This window comes from Paroedura picta, chromosome 2 (genome assembly GCF_049243985.1).
Source record: "Paroedura picta isolate Pp20150507F chromosome 2, Ppicta_v3.0, whole genome shotgun sequence".
NCBI classification, from domain to species: Eukaryota; Metazoa; Chordata; class Lepidosauria; order Squamata; family Gekkonidae; genus Paroedura; species Paroedura picta.
Window position 1 is genome coordinate 84691343 of NC_135370.1, and position 19933 is coordinate 84711275.

At 42.9% G+C, this 19933-nt stretch overlaps 1 protein-coding gene and 1 long non-coding RNA gene across 6 annotated transcripts in view; one reads left to right on the forward strand and one right to left on the reverse strand.

Annotated features, from left to right (window-relative positions):
* The first annotated feature begins 120 nt into the window (after positions 1-120).
* On the forward strand, positions 121-3717 carry LOC143829867 (uncharacterized). The gene is made up of 2 exons (XR_013228263.1): positions 121-2079; positions 2601-3717. It is a non-coding gene; the product is annotated as an uncharacterized LOC143829867 (long non-coding RNA).
* A 1152-nt stretch (positions 3718-4869) lies between these two features.
* The window catches only part of SLC25A22 (solute carrier family 25 member 22), a 93236-nt gene continuing 78172 nt past the window's right edge, over positions 4870-19933 (reverse strand). For all 5 annotated transcript variants that reach the window (XM_077321401.1, XM_077321400.1, XM_077321397.1 and 2 more), the window contains 3 exons: positions 18946-19100; positions 18268-18343; positions 4870-17202 (listed from right to left, as the gene is read on the reverse strand). In XM_077321401.1, the coding sequence (XP_077177516.1) occupies positions 17049-17202; positions 18268-18343; positions 18946-19100 (385 nt within the window). In that variant the 3' untranslated portion in view covers positions 4870-17048. The remainder of the gene's footprint in view (positions 17203-18267; positions 18344-18945; positions 19101-19933) is intronic.

A 19933-nucleotide genomic window follows, 5' to 3' on the forward strand; every position in this document is an offset into this window, starting at 1 on the left:
GCGGGGGGGCTGGCCTCCCGGGCCGCCTGCGAACTTCGCTCTCGGGCGGGACGAGGGGAGGGCCGCCCTCGCGAGGGAGGAGGAGGAGGCGCGCTCGCCTCCAAGGCGGTGGCGGTGGCGGTGGCGGTGGAGCGGGAGCACGGCCGGGGACCGGGGAGGCAGCAAACAGGAGGGCTGCAGCCGCCTTCCGCGGGCGGAGAGAAGAAAGCAGCGGGCGCCCCCACCAGCCCCGCTTTCTGCTGGTAGACAGGGAGGGCGAGGAGAGGGGAGACACGAGAGCCCAGTCCTGGCAGGGTGGTTGGTGAGCGGGGTAAGTAGGAGGCTCCTGACAAGCTGTTCTTCTCATAGGATAACAACGGAAGTGCTCCGCCTGTCGGTCTCTCCCATCTAATCGATCTGGCATCTCACAACCGTATAAATGTATCCCTCTGTCTGCCAACTGGCTGTAACAGTTCATCGTGTTTCCTTAATTTAGCCTGATTGCATTAACAGACATGATACATTTACTTCATTTATCCCTCGCTTTTCATCCCAGTGGGGACATACAGCAGCTTCCATTTCTTTTTCCCCTTCTCTGTTTTTGATGTGAAAATACACCCAACAAAGCACATTCTAGGGGTGAAACTTTCTTGGGGTGAAACATACCACAGTGACTGACTGCTATGAAAGATCAAGTTAGAGACTGGGTGACAATTGGTCACACCGTTTTTCTGAAGGGGTGGCTTTTAAAGTGGCAGACAGATAACTGCCTCTTTGAGTGGCTGAGGGAGGGTGCCCTCAGCTAGTGACCGATATTTTAACAGATACCAAAGGTTTGTTGATGTGGACCTTGTATGATTTTATCAGTCAGGACAGGAGTACATGTAGTAGCCTTCACTGATCCCAAAATCTTGTCAACATCCATCATGGAAACTGGGACCAAATTATCCACAAATAGACCAGGTGGTATATAAGTCCTGCCTTCTGCTGTACCTATGTTACAATTGACATCCAGGTACTGCACTGTATTCTCAGTATTTTATCACCCCAAAACTGGGGGAAAGTATCACACTAATTTTTCTCTTCCTGAGACAATAAAGGCTCAGATGTTTGGCAGCAGCAGATCCTGAGCTAGTTTGAACTATTGGGATGGTTGTGAGCAAGCTAATGCTATAGTGCCAGACTCTTCAGTTCACTTCATTAAGCAAAATGTCAGTTTTTTTTTTGTCCTTTATGGATGCTTTAACATGGGTTGTTAACAGGGTTCCCATTTGATACGTTTAGGTGATTCCCCCCCCACTCATGGCTGTCCAAAACATACCTCAAAATGCTGCTCTTGAGTGGGGACCTGCAGGAATAGCTTGGGGGAGAAATGAGGGCATTTCCCCACCCTTTAAATGTAGTGAAATGCTTATCTTATGTAGTTGTTATATTCTGGTCCCTCCATAAGATGTCACCAACATGCAGCATCTGGGCAGAAACTGGCTGGCTACATCCTCCATTTTAAAGCGCTAGTTCGTGAATCCCAAAAAATGGATTCACCAACCTATCCTGCACTAGCTACCAGAGAGGAACCAGCAGGCAACCAGCAGAGGGTAGTTATGGGGGCTAAAATGCACTAAAGGTGCCGGCCTTGACCAGCCCTTGCTCCCACCCCCCTCTTCTGGGAATGTCTTTTTTAAAATGTCTGACATCCTGGAGCAATGAATAGGCAGACGAGTGGGCAGGCAATGCCAGAAATATTTCCCCCCAGCATTGTAGCACAAAGCATGCCTCTCTAAAGGCCCCCCCCCCTCAAAAAACAAACAAACAAACCGGGAACAAAATTATGTTTAGAAATTATCAAGATTCATGATTCAGTAAGGTAGCGTTCAAAAAACGGCATAGCAACGGAGAATTTTTTTTAATGCATTTTTTAAAAAATTAGCAGCCATCACAGGACCTTTAAATCATGGAGAACGGGGATTGGCTGCCTGGCTTGATTGACAGGCGTAAGAGAGTTGCGTATAAACCACGTTGCAATCTTCTGCCATTTCAAGCAGGCGATGTGGAGTGTGAGAAGTGCAAAAAGGCAGCAGAGAAGAGTGAGACATCAAAAAGGTGAGGGGGAGGCAGGAGGCATGATTATATTTAGCGTTACACCATTCAGCTGGCATAATGCTATTTTTACAGATGTGCAGACATGCCCTGAAGGTCTCTTGTGGAAATCTAGATGGGATCCAAATATATTTATGGGGGGGGGGGGGAGAATATCTTTTTACAGAAAAAAATGTGTGGGGAGAAAGGTAGGAAACCCAATATTATTCATATGTCAATACTGTATATAGGTTACCATTATATATTATGAGATAGGTACAACAAAAACTCTGTTGCATTGTTCCATCTTTGTGCCAGCTGTATGAATCAACTTTTAGTTGCATCTCAAATTTGCCCATTTCCCTACTGAAGTTTTCTTAGGGTATAATTAACCATGTTTTAAGACATAATAGTTTGTGTTTCGGCTTTTCTGTAGCATCTATCACTGCAAAGTTCAAATTACAGTAGCCGTGGGCATCACAAAACTTGAGAAAAATGTTACAACTGTGAAAACTTGTTATTTTTCTTCTCCGACTTACTCGAAGTGTACCAATAGCAGGAAGTCTATAAATGGCCAGCAGATGGCAGTCACCTACTCTTTGAGAGCACAATGGAAGGAGCAAGGCAGAAAAAAACCCCAAGGTGACCCTGAGACATTTCAGAGTTCCTTTCAACAGAGGGAAGATAATTTTGGTATGAAGAAAACAGAAGCCATGTGCTGATTACCCAAGGGTGTCATTCAGCTGTAATCCAAATAAAATCTGTATCATTGGTTCTCATACATAGTGGAGAATCAAGATATACCGCACTACAGGAAGAATGCATATTTTATCTCAAATCTCACCTGAATCACAGAGGGGCAGTGGGAGGATTTTAAAGTGACAAATGCTGAACTTGTATGTTGTGATCTTGGAGATGAACAGGCAGCCAGATGCCCATGGGAATTAACAGACACATTCTGCTCTCTCTTGCACACAGTTGTGTTTCCATGGAAGCAGAATGGCCTTTAAGTCACGTTGCATTTCATACAAGACACATCTCCTTAGTAATATAAAAAAACAAGGTGGAGAAATAAAAGATTCAGTTCATTTTCACTGCTGCAAAAGAATCCTTGATCTTCTTGCCTAACTCCATTCCTTAAAGTCACCAGCGTTGGCCATTTAGTGCTACGAAGTGAAAGTCCACCTTGGCCCCTGGCCTATCTTTAGTTTGCTTTTCAACTGATCTTTTGGTTGCTATGCTAATAGAATGCCACGGTGGTATTAAATCGTTTGTGGAGACTATGGAGGCAAATAAGCTCTGGTTAATTATGTTATACAACCTGCTATGAAGGATTCCAACAAAGTCCTATATAACATTCTCAGGGGAATTCTCACCTGTCCACTGTCTAGACCCAGATCTGCCAAGGGTGCTTTATTAAGCTCCTTCCAACAAAAGTACTGAAGAGAAGAGACCAAGACTTGCAGGCTATTCACCCTGATCTGGGAGCAAAACTGACTGAAATTTTGGAACTTACTTCTGATTTAATGGGAGTGTCTCTCAAAATGTATTAAGAGAATGCAGTGACTGATTATACATGTATTGTCTACCATGGACAAACTGTGCTGTCAGCAGTGTTGGCTACTGTACCAGTTTTAATAAATATATTAACATATATCTTGATTTGGAAAGGTCTTTTGGATATTTTTTCACAGGAGCGGGTGGGTTAGACCATCATTCCTTATACACATTTGAGGTGAAATTTGTAGCTTATGGCAAAATTCACGTGTGTAACTTAACAGGGGTAGTCAACCTGCGGTCCTCCAGATGTTCATCGACTACAATTCCCTGCATTTGCTGGCAGGGGCTCATGGGAATTGTAGTCCATGAACATCTGGAGAAGCACAGGTTGACTACCCCTAGAGGAGTATATGTATAGAAAAACTGAAGGCAGTTTTCAATGTTCTTGTAGCAGGTTTTTGAATTAATTGGGCCCAACCTATCGGAGGGACCACTTGCCTCCTTAGGCTCCCTGCATAGCTCTTTGCTGTGCGGGCGCTTATCCGTTGGTTCCTGTTCCTAAGGAAGTTTGCCTGGCCTTGACGAGGGCCAGGGCTTTTTCGGTCCTGGTCCCAACCGGGTGGAATGAGCTCCTGGGAGAGCTGAGGGCCCTGATGGAACTATCACAGTTCCACAGGGCCTGCAAAACGGAGCTCTTCTGCCAGGTCTATCGTTGGGGCCAGAGTTAAGATCAATGTGGCTCCTCCTTTGGATGAATATTTCCACCGTTACATTCCACCCCTGGGTGGTCTGCTCAGGAGACGGGATACTGTTGGCAGCCATTTGTGTAGAATTAATGGAGGCTTTTATTGGGGTTTTAATGTATTGAATGAGTTTTACTGTTAGCGGCCACAAACCTTTGGAGAAGTGGCAGGATATAAATTTAAAAATAAATAAATAAAAATAATTGCGGGCTATGCAGAAAGGCGGCTCCAGGCAACTGCATGCCAGCTTCCTGGTGTTTTATCACTTGGTGTGATTTTGCTTTGAACTACTGTGCTGTTCAGCCTAGTGCTCATTTGGAAGATTTTTGTCAGGATCTTGGTGTGTGCCTGGATTGATGCAGAAGAATTCCCAGCCCTGTTCAACATGTCAAAAATTCCTACAAGGTCAGTTTTGTTTTAAACTAGTTGGTAGACTGGGCTGCCTCTCCTAGTCTTTTAGGACCTGCTCTGTAAAACTGAATTAATTCTTCCCTATTTCAGAAAGTTGTTGTGAAGTGCAGTAAGACAAGAAAGCAACTAAAGCCCCACATCAGTGAACAAGCATGAGTGGTAGTATTTAGAATATTTATTTTACACAACAATACACAAAGTTATCTTTAAAACTCTGCACGAGGAAAAAGTTCTGTCCTTTTTATATTTTTAAGCAGCATTAAAAAAACAGTACAATAATTGTCCACATTTCCTATAGCAGCAGGATACAGCATTTTAATGTCATTAGCTGGCACGCACCAGAGACTGTATGCCTCCCAAACACTGTGCACACACACACACACGCAGTGGCAATGTTACACATTTAAAACACTACTAGAAGCACCACATAACTGAACAAATGTGTTCAAAAAGGGACTGACAACAAAATTCTTTTGAATACCAGCAAATAAATAAACCTAAAATGAAAACCATCCAGTTAGACACACTGTTAACAGAAATTAGTGCTGCTGAAAGGGCCACATTATGATGGGATGTATTGGTCTGTTCTGCTTTCTTGGACATTACTGCTTAAGAGGGACTTGATTACACAGGAACCTAGGAAGAGTTCTTTAAAGCAAAGGGCTGTGTGAGCCCTTAAAGAACAAATGTCAGCATTGTGTGACAAACCCAGAGAGTGTTGTAAGTATGAATAACAGTGATGAACTGAAGCAACAGTAAAGAGCTGGCTAAAGCAACAATGGCACACCTTAGTGCTCTTCTATCCAGTACTTGCTTGGTCACTACAAATAACAGAAAATCACACATGTTGACCAATCTACTGAGGAAATAACTGTGAGGACTGGCAAAACATTTCCTGGGTAAGTAGAACAAGTGTGTGTGTGGGGGGGGGGGAAGAGAAAGCAGATATAATAAAAAATGGATGATGGGAAGGGGAAAAGACCAATGCTGCTGTCCTTCTTGGTCCAGTACACCTCTCTGAAGTAACTGGAAGGAGCACCAATTACTTCCATGGCTCTACCACAAGGCATATTGTTAAACTTTCTTTCAAAAGAGCCAGGCAGTATTAGGTCTTCAAAGCATTTATACCCACAAGAACATTCAACAGGGCACCCCTTATCCACACACAACTATACGTAGGAAGGTGAATTCTGCAGTTCCCCCCCAAAACATACCAAAATGTACATTTTTTTGGACATGCACTTTGCATACAAAAAATGCTTTGGGACCCAGTTTCCTTGAGGAAAACTATTTGCATTAAGATTTTTCAGGGTTTTAAGGTTAAATATTTAACCAGGGGAACAACTTGTCATTCATGTCCACTCACAGTATGGGTTCAGCTGATCAGGTTTTTGTGCCAACAGGAGACATTGCTCCATCCCAAAGGATCCTCAATATACACAAAACTTTGGCCCCTATCCAGAGATCACTTGGAGACTGCTGTGTGCACAGCAGCAGGTGAGCTTCCGAAACAGCTTTTGATGCAATGTGCGACGCTGAGAACTCCCCCCACACAGACACACACATGCCTGAATGTATTCTCTGGGTCCCAGACATTTGATTAAATGACAGCCATTTCACAGTCCCCCATTTATGTAGCAAACACAAGCCTGATTATTCATTTGCAAACAAAACAGATTTATGGCTTCTATGATGGCCATCCATAACACAGGAGACAGAATTAAATGTAACAATCTGAGGTAGTGAAAACAATCCTTCCATCTTTTGCAAAAGGAAGTAGCAATGGGATTACACACCTTGACAAAAGAAGTCATTATACATTGAGGGGCTTCGGGCTTGTCTGCTTAAGGCATAGCTATTAAAATCAATGGTGGAATCGAGTACCTGGGGACTGTGTGATGCATGTAGGCATGTGTTGCTTACATTTTTGAGTTATAAAGAGAAAAAAAAACTCATGATGCTGCATACGCATGTACACATCCCTGTTCAGGACTAGGTACCAGGGAAACCAGATCTGCCTGTTTGCAGGAATAATAGGTTATGCATAGTACTGATAGGTTGATGCTTGCAATATCACAAATCCACTTCTCCTCCAATCTCCAGGTGGCCTGCTTTAGGCCTTTGGAATGGATTTTCGTTTTCTTGAAAACAAACTGACAAACATTTCAATAATATACTTTGGGTGCCCCTGCCATCTGAGACCAGAATAGTGACAACTGGAGAAAGGGCCTTCTCAGCAGTGGTGCCAAAACCCTGGAACATCCTTCCTTGAGTAACTTGTCTATCTCCTTCTACGGCTGACTTCTGTCAGCTGATAAAGATCTTTTTGTTTGGCCCTCCCCTCAGCTGTGTTATATATTGGTGATTTTATGCTTTATTTTAAATGCCGTTTAAGGTAGACATGTTTTAATCTTTTGATGCTTGTCAACTTGGGCACCCTGTTTGGGAGGAAAGGTGACACAGAAAAGTTTTAAATAAATCAATGTTTATTTGTTTTATATTAAAAAGTTAGAAGCCCACCTGAAGGTTGGCAGAAACATGAAGATAGGCAACTGAGATTGCCTGTCTAAACAGCTGATAAGTGTATCTACCAGTGCATTGTGTAGGTGGGAGGGGGGAACTGGGCCCCATCTGTGAGAGAAAAGGGCATGGCGAGTTTGGTTTAAAGATGCCTCTGCATTGATTGCCAGGGGAAAAAAGCCAAAAAAGGCCAGCAGATGCATTTATTCCAAAGTGCTTGAGGCAGCCCAGTGGGGATGTTCTTGTGCCTGAGTAAGACAGAGAGACGAACTAGCAGACAGACACAGGCAAATCAAGGAAGATATTAAAAATATATGGCCAGCAATCTCTGGAAGAAGCTGTAACTCAGCAACATATTTCAGTCCAGTACTTCCAGTTGTCTTTCCAATCAGGCTTCTTCTATGAAACCTTCTTTGCACTGTCCTGTTCAGGTTAAAACTCTCCATTCTGCATTGGTTGAGGAGTTTAAGTGGCTGGGAGGCAAATGTAAATTCAGAGAAGAAGATATGTGGAAAAGACCGCTTGAGACATCTGGGGCTGATCCTTTCTACTTTAAAATAGTGACAGTTCCCCTGCCCACTGGGGAAGGGTAGACTCTTCATGGCTAGAATGCTTCAAGAAGCAGGTGAAAGGAATCCATCAAGGGGGTCTTAAGAACTGGGTTTTCTTCCCTGGAGCATTGGACTGGACTCTTTTGTACTGGTCCACAAAAATAACACTGCATGGAAAGTCTATTCACTACAACTGCAGACTAGTCATCTGTATATGTCAGGGGACATTCTAACAAAATGAGTACATTTAGGATTTGGGGAGACAAAACCCTCTTCCCAATACCTATCCTCCCAACAATCAGCAATGACAGCTTGAGAATACTGATGAAAAGAAGAGATGAACATGTGACTTAACTATGAAAGGGATGCGTTGGCATGCAAACACAAGGGATCTGTGTGAGGGCCTGATTTTTTGGTGGCTGGTCCCAACCACCAGATTCCTCCAAGCTATGCAGCAGACCATATTTTAAAAGAGATATTTATTCCCTACTTTTCTCCCTAATGTGGATCCAGATTAGTGATCTCCCTTCTTCCATTTGATCCCAACAACCATTTTGTGAGGTAGGTGAAGCTGAGGGACACTGACTGGCCCAATGTAACCCAATGAACTTCCGTGGGAATTTTAACCTTGTCTGACATTCTAACCACTACATTACACTGATCTGGGGAATACAGAGCTGGTGAAGTCCACATGGGGAAAACATAATGCAAAAATTTGTTCCATATATTCTCCCTCCCAAGTTTTAATTTAGAACCTCAAGCACCAAGGTGGGCCGCAACCTTCCTCTACTGTACAGGTAAAAAAATCTGGATCCAAAAATGATGAATATAGAATCACAGGTGCACAAAAGTATTAAATATAAACCCAAATGTTAAAAACTTACACAAACTGCAGACACATACCTATTCCGCTTGAAATTTTGTCTCCCAGAGACACCCATCTAGATTCAGGAAAGGGGCTGGGAGTATCTGTACTAAAGGAAAATAAGCTACAAAGCCTCAGAGGAAAAACAGACATCACTTATTGGCACAGGCTAACATAGTTCAATGAGTCAAACTGTTAAAAAAAACAGAATTAGTTTTAAAAGAGCAAGATATATACAAACAAAAATCAGGTTGGTTTAATACTGCACAAGGGACAGCACTAATGCCACAGTATACTATGCTAGCATGTTTTATTTTCACATAAGCCTTACTTCTCTCAATATGAGTTAGCTTCCCAGATGTTTCTCCCCTTTTCAAATTGGTCTCATTTATACATCCTTAATTCCTCATAAAAATACCACTGAAAACCTGAAACTAGCAATTTGTCTTCTGATATCTCTAGCTTCGCCTCTCCAATCAGCTCTGCAATACATGGCCACATGACCCAGCACAATGCCCCACTGGTCATGAGCTGCCTTCATGGACAGCTTTAAACAAAACTAACCCATGGTCATAAATCCAGGCTTGGAGGCTGTATATCAACAAACCCAGAGCTTACTGTGGTCATGTGTGCACTGCACAAAAACTATTCACTTTGTCTACGGAAAACTAGAGGTCTGAGAATGCATCAGCAGTTTTTCACAATCCAGACCGCACTTTATGTCCTCGTCACTCTCATTCTGTGTGGGGTGGAATTCAAACGGCCCCTGCCAACAGTCAGTCAGTTATGGGAATCAACTGGAGATACGTCTGCAGTTTTGTAGCTCATCTGTGTTTACACAAATACTTGGCTCAACCCATAGAAAATGGTTCAATCCCATCTGCAGATCTGCCCCCCAAAATCTGGCACTCAGTGGGTTGGACGCCTTCAGAGTAGCTCTTTGGGAAGCATTAGGAGCTGCAGACAGGAACAATTTGCAGCTCTCCCACAGGATGAGTTATGCTTCTGCTCACAAAACTGGGATTTTGGATCCCAGCCAAAGTCTGTTTTGTATTAGGTCCACTTCTAAACAGCTCAGCACCACAAAAGAAAGGGCAGGGGGAGGTATTCCCTATCAATAAGTGTTTACAGGAATGTACAGCAGTGTCACTGAAAAGCAGAACAGGGCCTGGAAAACAGCCTCACAAACAGCATCTGCCAGATTGTCCAATGAGGGGAATGCTGTCTTACTGCTTTCCATGTTGTCTGGCTGTAGTGGAGAACCAGGCCTTGCATCCAGCTGTTGTGGTTCCAGCTTCAAACTTGCCTTAGGAAAACTTAAATAAGAAAGCTATACATAGACTGAAAGATGAAAACAACATCCATGGGGAAACTCAGAGCTCCTAACACTAGACAGCAGCTGTATCCGTAAAAAAAAGAACACACAGCTCCTGGGGGGTGGCTTATATGATTTCACTGAATTTAAAAAGAAACAGTATACTGTCTGAATCAGAGTTCTTAGCATTCTTACTTATGTGTAGAGACATGCTGGGTGCCAAAACAGGTCTAGGGAAAAGGCCAAAGGGGATTGCTGGTGATGGGGCTCTCTGAAGTATGTGCCAAAAGTATAACTTTAAAAAACAATGGTTTAAAAAGTCCAAACATGGGGGGGGGGGGGGAGCCTCTACCTGCACTCCTAGAACGTTCTGGCAGTAGGAAAATGCAAATGTATGCAGAGTGCAGGTTTACATGGCATCTGGGAAGGGGCTGACACAAGGCTGAGGGGAATGCAAATGTACTCAACATGAATACACATTAGAGAAGGAAAAGGCTGCATTGAAAAGCATTATTAAAATCAAAAGAATGTTGTTTTCCTATAATAACAGAATTGCCCAATACATACACAAACATTTGAATGTTTGCTTTAGCTACTATAGCAATACAATCCTTCCTAACATTAGAGTCAGTGTATTTTGCATACTTTGCGTAAGGAAAAGAGGGCACCGAAGTGTGACAACCCATTCTGAGGTTGGGTGCCCAGGCATTATTTTAACTTTATCATGAAAAGAGAATTCACTGATTCACAGGACTATTTCATGGATGAAAATCCTTCATTTAACCATGTAGCTACTGAGAGGCAAAGATACTATGCAATGGCTTTCCTAAGTTTAACTAGTGAGAGCTGCTGGCCCTTTCTTTGAGCACAATTTGTTAATTTTATAAATCAAGGAGATCTGATCTATAGCCTACATATCTAATCTTAAAATCTGTTCAGTGAAAGCTAGCCAGCTTTTTGAATAATGGCTGGCACAATACACCAGATGAAGAACTTATCTTAATGAAGCAGTAAGTAAATGTTTCCACTTTTATTGGGGAAATTTTTGAGGGTGAGGCAAAGTAGGTCACAAAGGATCTCACTCCAAGAGTTACACTAGACTAAAGAAACAACGCTCAGATGGAACATTCCTATCAGCATCTTCTTCAATTACACCAAATTGCCTCCTCTACAACACTGTATAGATACAAGGAGGTCTACTGACACAAGACAATATGGATGAACCCTCATCAACGCATCCTTTCATGCAAAAATCTTCTAAACCAGAGAGGTTCTGAGGACTGTTCCAGCATCCAGTCTCCTGCCATAATGGGAGGAAGAAACAGCACAGGAGCAGAGAGGGCTGCCTGAATGGGGAAGGCAGAAAGAAAAAACAGAACTGTCTCGGCAAAAGAGCAGACAATTTCATATGTTGCTCTGCCTGATTATGTGGCATAGTGATTTAAGTGTATCTCTGGGAGAGGACAGTTGTGACGTCCATCTCTGGTGTGAGTAGACCAATTCACCATATAAATAATTATTGTTGTTTTATTAAATTTTTTGCTTCCGTGATCTCTGTACTTTTGTTGCTCAATGCAAAACTTACCTCATAGAGATGGCCCAAAGCCTTTATGCTTATCCTAACATCATGTAACTGACAGGATCCCTTGTGTCATAAAACCAAGATTCATCAGAGAGGCAGTATATGTCCCCTCAGTTTCAAGAAAGAGCCCCTCACAGTCACTTCTATAGTGTTCTTTTCAATTGTATAATGAGCGTTTTACAAAGGAGTCAGAGCCTTGGACAGATACATTTGACATCTTCAAAGGCATCCTCTCCTGAAAATCTGAATTACAGCCTAGAAATAACTTTTGATAAAAATAGGGATTTGCTTTTTAAAAATTGTTTTAGAAACAAAATATGCATGAGTATACTACAAAACACAAAATTTGCCCATTGAGAGAAATTTATTTCTTTAAAACCAATGTCGATTGAAAGCTCTAAGGTACATAAAATCTACTGAGATGAAAATGTCTAATAAAATAAACTCAGTTTTAATTGGTTGCTTCTCCCAGTACTTTATCTTAGTGACATAGAATTCATCAGTTAATGGTACTGAATTCTAAAAATAAAATGCAACTCATTTTTTAAATATCTGGTTGCCAGATTGAAAATTCAAGAGGACAAGATTACTGATAAGAGGCAAGAGGGTTTTCAATACATTTATTAGGTTATTTTATTTACTACTGTATTAAAATTTTAATGATAAATTAAGATAATTTTTTAAAATTGTTACATACAGAAGAGGTAGTATTGACTCAGCTCTGGCTGGCTGAGTTTCTGAACTTCACAAATTAAATTCTATACAGATCTCTTTCCTGGGGGAAATTTCTGCTGAGATACGGCTGGGTCAGGATGATTCTAGGTTCATGAGAGTTTATACAATCATGTACGATAGGAAAATAATACCACGGTGACATTTCCCATCATTTTCATATGGCCAGGTTTTTATGTAACCACGATAAAAAATAAATGATAAAAAATGAAGAACGATAAAAAATGAATCTTTTTTACAACACTGTTCAACATAAATCTGACAATAAACATTCATGAGAAAAGTATAATTGCAATATAATGACACTGGCAAGTCACATAGTGACCTTTTCCTGCCATAAAATTTTATACATTAACCCCTCAAGTGACATATATAAATGAGGTTTTGTGAAGGTGTTAGTTGTTCACTGAAAACTGCAGCTCCCCCAACCGAATTTGGACTATGGCTTTTTATTAATAAATGTACTGAGAAAAAAAACAGGAACATACTTTTTTTGTAAAATATGCACCGTTCGGTATCTAGGCCTTGTTGAACTAAAAAGCTGTAAGTGCTGGGATAAACTAATGGAGCTCATGCCTACACAGTGAATGAGTTACGGTAATCTTAGTTAGGATGGAATGATTATGACATTTGTACACTTAAATATGCATGTTGCTCTCTTAACACTACTTAGCTGCATTTTTGTACAAACCTATCTAGGTAGTTTCACTAATTTAGGATATGAGAGGGGATTGTATGTTGCAAGGACAAAGGTAGACTTCAGAATTAAGACAGGACAGGATTGGATCTTGTGCACAAACTGACATGTAAAGAGCAAAACAGCTAAATGGGTACAAGACATAATTGCTGGAGAGAAGCAGCACTGGATGGGACAGGGACACAGAAAACAAATGAGACAAGGAAATGAGAGATTCGGTAGGAGTCAGACTTCTGCCTACATATTTCTTGCCAAGCAATTTAGAATTCAACAATGGAAAGTAAATTTAAACGGAATGAGGAGGAAATGGTGGCTTGCAATGAAACCGTGGCATTTCCAAGTCATTCTTCTCTATTAAAGGCAAACCTGAGAGCAGCCGTTTTGTACAGCATGAATCCTATTGGAGACCCCCTCAGGCCTAGCAGTGTCCCTAAAACTGAGATTCAGGTAAGTAGCTGTGTTGCTGTGAAGCAGCAGAACAAAGATTGACTCCAGAGGTACCAGAAAACTTTGGTTTGAGAACAGCTGTAATGCTTATAACCCCATTTGACAGTGCACACCTACAGCATTCACAGATCATAATCTGACATGACATGAGAATTTTAAAATGACTGGATAATTTGGGAATCTCTAATTCAAGGCTCTCTGTAGCCACATCAAACCAAATTCCCCAAGGTTCCTTGGTAGAAGCTGTCTGGCTACAAGCCCTGTAAAAATGGTTCCCCAAGCTCACTTGAAACTTGTTAATGTTGGCAGTGTATAAATAGCCTAATACTGCAAGCAATGAGAACTTGTCAGCATTAAGCATTTCAGCTGGCAGAAAGCAACGACTGAGAAATAATATTACTGTGTCTGACTAGAAAAGCCAAGCAGTAGCCTCTTCGCCCTTTACTGGCAATTCTGCAGAACCATCACTCAACAGGAAACTACACCAGTAAGGAAGCAGGCCCCAGCAAACATTACAGCAACCTTATTAAATGGGACATATTTTAGGCACAGATGATTTTCTTCATATTGATACTTCTTATAAACTCTTGCTTCCATCCTGACAAAGGTTCACATATATAATTAACATAAAGCTTCAAACCACAGATATCTACATGCATGATTATACTTACATTTAATGTTGCGTTTGTATTTCATCCCCCCCCCCCCAAAAAAAAAGTTTTTTAAAGTTTTCTGGCAAGGGCTTCTTCAAAATGAAGTTTCAGCTATGTAAAGTGCATAAATTAACCCTGAAGATTGTGCTTCTTCAATCACCAGATTCATTTGATTTCTCCTTAACCGATACTAAACATATAATTACAGCTGGCTCCTGGCCTGAGCAGGGAATTTGTGATTGTATGGGGAGATCAAAAATATGGTCCAAGGTAGTGGTGGCAGAGGCAAGTAGTGGGGCCTTAAATCTGGGCCTTTCTGCTTCAGAAGCAGCATTTGGCCATAGGGTTGAGGCAGGTATTGCAAAATGAGCTGGAAACACTGACCGGAGGCTAAAGTGAACAAGGCCCCAACAGGGATGAAAAGTGTAGCAAGAACTGAAGCAAGTCAAATTACTACCTATGACAAACCATTTTTCTCAATTCAATTCTAAGTCACTTCCTGAACAGCTCTAAAAACCAGCCTTCCAGAACAGATTAGAGTTTAACCTTTGAACATCTTAAAGGCAAGGAGAGAAATAACCTCAAATTTGTCTGGAAAAACAGAGAGAGAGAGAGAGAGAGAGACAGAGAGAGAGAGACAGAGAGACAGAGAGAGAGTGATTTTTTTTGGGGGGGGGGAGAATCCCACTGTTGTTCAGATCAAAGAGTGACATATGGACATTATTAACATTCAAGATGTCACCAATGGCAGTCATGAATAACGATGTTACCTGTGTATAAAAACTCCATTCTACAGAATAGGATATACAAAATATCATTTAAATCAGCTTGAAGAGGCAAAACAACATGAAAATAAGTTTCAAATTGGATGCAAAACTCCTCTTAAAAGCACACTGTCCTGAAAAGCAGATTTGTTTTTTTGCCAGAACAAAGACATTTGTGAAATATTAAGTGATTTTTTTCAAAAGCTCCGTAATGCTGGAAATTCAAGCAGCACAATTGTAGCACAAGAGTAGCCCAAAGTAGAACTGATTGAAATGGGCTAAAAACAGCATAAACGAACAGAAATGGCTGCTTTATGCTATTAACTCTAAGGAACAGTTGCTGAGGGTGGGAATAAAATCATATATAAGGCGGCCTCACTGGAAATAACCTTTATAACCTGAATGACAAAACCTGAACGACAAAACTGGCAACCTGCAAATCTACTGTATTTGCTGGCGTATAAGACTACTCCCCCCCCCCTGAAAAACATGCCTCCAAGTGGGGGGGGGGGTCGGCCCATACGCCGGGTGCTCTTCAGTTGGGATAGACATAGCTGCCCATAGGGGCCTCCCAATGCCCGCCCACCTCATTCTACACACCATCCAGTATCGCCCGGTATCCAGCACGGCTGCAGCGGGTCATCAGCGTGGCTGCAGTAAGCATCAGCAGTGAGACAGGGGTGCCAGCCTTTTCGGGGTGACTGCCCTGTTCTGCTCGGCGGGAAGCAGCGGCACTCCAGCCCGCCCCTTGTCTACGCAGAGCTCACACATGCGCTCTTGTGCACTAGTGCCGGTCACAGGGAGATGCAGGGGCAGGCTGGGTATCTAACCAACTCTATACTTTGAGTGGAAATGTTGGGGGGGGGGGTTGGCAAATATGGTAATTCTCCTGACTACAGTAAAGAACTTGTAAGCCAGCTAATATGAGAAGAGTTCCTGCAAGCAGATGTAGTTTGGGGTAGCAGATCTTTCCTGCTTTCCCTACCTGCAGCAACATCCAGGTCCATACAAAAACAAGGGAAGGGGTTGTATCCATTTCTTCTACTTGCTGGACCTTCTCTCCCCATGCCATGTTGTTCTTGTGGTTCCTCAGCCTTTAGCAGCAGATTTACAGGGGTGTAGGGGGCTACTGGGTGAAAGTCAGAAAAGATCAACTCCACAAGTTTTCTCCAATGACGGGAGCTTGGACCCAACCTGTTTGTTCTTTTGACTTTAGCACACTTGAATAAGATGACCAACCTTCACAACTCCTGCTGGGCTCTGTAGCTTTGTACCACCTAGCATTCTGCACTACTCACAGCCCATACAGAGATCAGTTCTACCTAAGTTACCTTTGGGGATATCAGTACCCCCAAAGGAAAACAGTAGAGGAATACACATCTCAAGCACAAGTCAAAAGACACTTACAAATGACACATTAGGTATGACAGGAGCATTACCATAATCAGCCAGGCTGACTGAAAGGAATGTATTACTGTGGTGGATGTTTATCCAGCATAATTTTTAATGAAATGATCCCAAATTTCTTCTTCCTCACTCCAGTAACTAACACCTACTTTGGACACTCAGGATGTTCCTACAAAAGTGAGTGCGTAATTGGTTAAAGTGGATACAGACCTTGCCCACGGACACCCATTTGGAAAGGCCGTCCCTTTGTTAAATTCTGGATGCACCTTTCTCCCCACCACCCCTTCCAGCATCCAAAGAGTTTTTTTTAAGTCCAGCATATCTTGGGGGGCATATTGGATGTAGATATTTAAGATAATTACCTAAAGACAAGTGCTTTGATCTCAGCAATTACCTGCCTGACAATCAGGCCTCCCTTTTTACAAGAATGACCCCTGGCCTTCCTTAGAGGCCTGATATCGAGATGGGAGGTAAACAGGCAAGTTCTTTGCTCATTCTTGATTTGTTGGTAATTGAGAGGCCAGGTGGCTTTCTTCTCCCTTGCCAAGAGAAGCAACAGGCTTGCAAGACCAGACTCGGCTGTTAACTGTTGTATTTGAGGCTGGTAACTGAAAAGGAGATATGTATAATTATGCAGCCTCTCTAGGGTAAGGATGAGGCCCAGGCTGACCAAAACAAAAAGAACCTTGTTGGGAGACAACATTCATTCCATCTGTTACTGCTTTAAACCTTTGTGCTGTTGCTCTGACACCACGATGACAAAGAACACTACTATGAATTCCAACGATGGTTAGACGCGTGGAGGATTAATCCTGCCGTTTTGGAATCATATCTAGGATGAATTCAGCAATGCCGATGAAGTAGACAACTTGTGCAATACCAAACAGTGGGGCGATGACCAGGGCCCTGCAATAAGCCCCTTTGAAAAATGCTGTAGGACCTTCCTTCTTCCAGATTTTCCTAAAGAGCGAAACAAAGAAAACCTGTGAGAATCTACATATTTCCCTCCACTACAATTCCTGCTCCTAGCTGGAGCATCAATTAGTTCAACAATTCTATTCCCATTATGCTTTAGTGCACACAGTTCTTGTTAGGAGACAGGTTTTAAATGTGATCAAATTAGCTATTGTCTTTTCCCACACTCCCTCTAATCTCTGCCTTTCTCTCGCTATCTTTCCCTCTTTCCTAGAGCCATTTTATTCTCACCTGGCTTCAGCTATCTCTCTTGTTATCCACCCCCAATCTGTCTTTCTCCTTCTGCCAGCAATCTAGTTCCCCTGCCCTCCTCCCCTGGGCTTTGTAGTGCTTCTCCCCCTGCCCCTTTCTAGCCTCACTTGGCTAAGTCCCAAACCCATTCTGTGCCTTTCATACTTAAGCCCAAACTCTCTCTCCCTTCCCACCATGGACCCACAACAACCCTTTTCCCTTTTGTATTTCTCTCTTAGGAACACTATCCATTGATCCATTGGATGTTTCCACATGGACTATTGTGACTGAACATGTAGCTTTTCAGGAATGTTATCAGTAGAATCGGTTTACTTGATTTTATTGCACTTCCCAACTGAAGTCACTTCTCCACAGCATTTCTCCATTTGGGTGCATGTGTGGTATTGTACTGCCTTCTCTTTATGAATGTTCAATCAAAGAAGCAGGTCAATTAAAAGTTGCCTTCTGTTTCTGTTATATCAGTTCCTCACCAACACCAAGACTGTGTGTGGCTATAAGCCTGGCTACATACCGTACTAAGCAGTTGCGTGTGTAAAGGCCACAGGTGTGTACCCCTTTCAACACTTGTCTTGATTATTCAGCCTTCCTAAAGAGAGCCAATGCCTTGCTAGCATCTAGCAGAGGGCGAAGTTTCCATGCATGTTAATCAGCTGGGTCTGAGCAAATCGAGGGAATTTCAGGATTAAATGGGCCTAGTTAGAGTTGCTTCAGTACATTCTATTTTAATTCACTTTGAATAGGTATAGAAGACCTATGGTTATCAAATTCATTTGAATGACTGACAAGTAGTTCACTGACCTGGCACAGTCTGTGATCCCTGAGTACGTGTCCTCGTTGATTCCCCTCTGCAAGGATTGCAGCCTTGTCTTGATGACTGAGGAAAGAAGGCAGCAAGGCTTGAGATGACATCCCATGAGGGACACATTTCTCTAGTCAAGAGCACGGATTTCTATCCAACAACTTGTCCGAAGGAGAGTCCTCCTGAAACTTCTAACTAGTAGGACTCTTTAATCCAGCAGTCTCCTCCCCACAACGACCCACCCGCAAGCAGAGCAAGAAGGCTGCTGTCATGCCCAGTTGCTGCCTCCCCCAGAAAGGGGCATTCAGAAGCAGACTGGATCAGAACACGAGGATTCCCCTAAGCCTGTCTATGACTGTGTTCCATAGGAGCTTCGGACTGTTGTCATCACATCTTGTGGCTACAAATTCCACAAAATGAATTGTATTGAGAAGTAACTTCTGTCCTAAACAATTCCATTCGATGACTCCACATTCTTGCATTAGGGCATTCGTCCCAGCATTATAAACCACTCCATGAGTAGTCATATTGCTTTCCCTCAACTCATACTTCACAAGAAGTCATAGAGAGAAGCTCCCAAGGTATCCCCCTTCCATTTTCTCCTCCCCTCTTGCCCACAGTTCCTGTGAACCTCCCCATACATCGCGCACAACCCTCTGACTGAACTCTGTGCGTACCATCACAGGGGTTGACTGCAACAGCTGCTGTGCTGCCTGCCAGGCACCCTGAGAGGAAGGACACGTAGAAAGGAGCCTTAACATCGGGGCTCTTCTGCCCCAGTTTGTTCAAGTTGGCAAACAATGGGAAATAAACAATGGAAAATGGTACATCCCTGCATAGGAAGAAACAAGAGGGTGAGGAACAAGGAATGAGCAGTTTGCTTCAGCCTTCTGACAGAGGATCGCGTGTGGCAGCATGGAAGATGGCCCTCCTTCCCACAGGGGGAATGCAATAAGCAAGGCTCCTCATTAGGTCTCTCTTCTTAAGGGTGCATCCTTATTTGATGCCTGAAACGTGAGCACGGAAGAGCGTCTTTAGTTGCCGTTGCCAACAGAAATAAAGCATACAAATGTATCATACTATGCCTAAATACTCACAGGCTGATTTGCCATAGTATAAGACGGGGGTCATCAACCCCCGGTCTGCGGCCCGAAGGCCATGGTACAGGGCCGCTGGCAGCCATGCCTGCCTCCCCCCTCACAGCGAGAAGAAAGGGAAGAGGCATTTGCGCCCCCTGGTGGCGAAAAGGCGCAGTTGTTGCGCATTCACGCTAGCGCCCCCTGGTGGCGAAAATGTGCACGTGTGGCAACTGCACATGCACGTTTGCGCGCAGCGGCCGCGCATGTGCGTGGCACTCTGGCCATCGGCTCTCCCCTCACCCCCCGAGGCGGTCCCTGATCTCAGAAAGGTTGGGGACCGCTGGTATAAGAGAAGTTTTATTTTAAGGCTCAATAAGATCTGCTCTATTTACTACTCCCTTACCCCAGGGGAGGATGCCCAAAGTGAGCACACTTCATCTGTTCAGTCCCTACACTTCTCCATTCCAATATCTCTTAGGACTCAACCCTGGAGACCAAATTAACTTACTTATGGATCTTACCTGATCCAGTACTTGAAGAAGAAGAAGAACTGGGTTTTTGTACCCCACTTTTTACTACCAGAAGG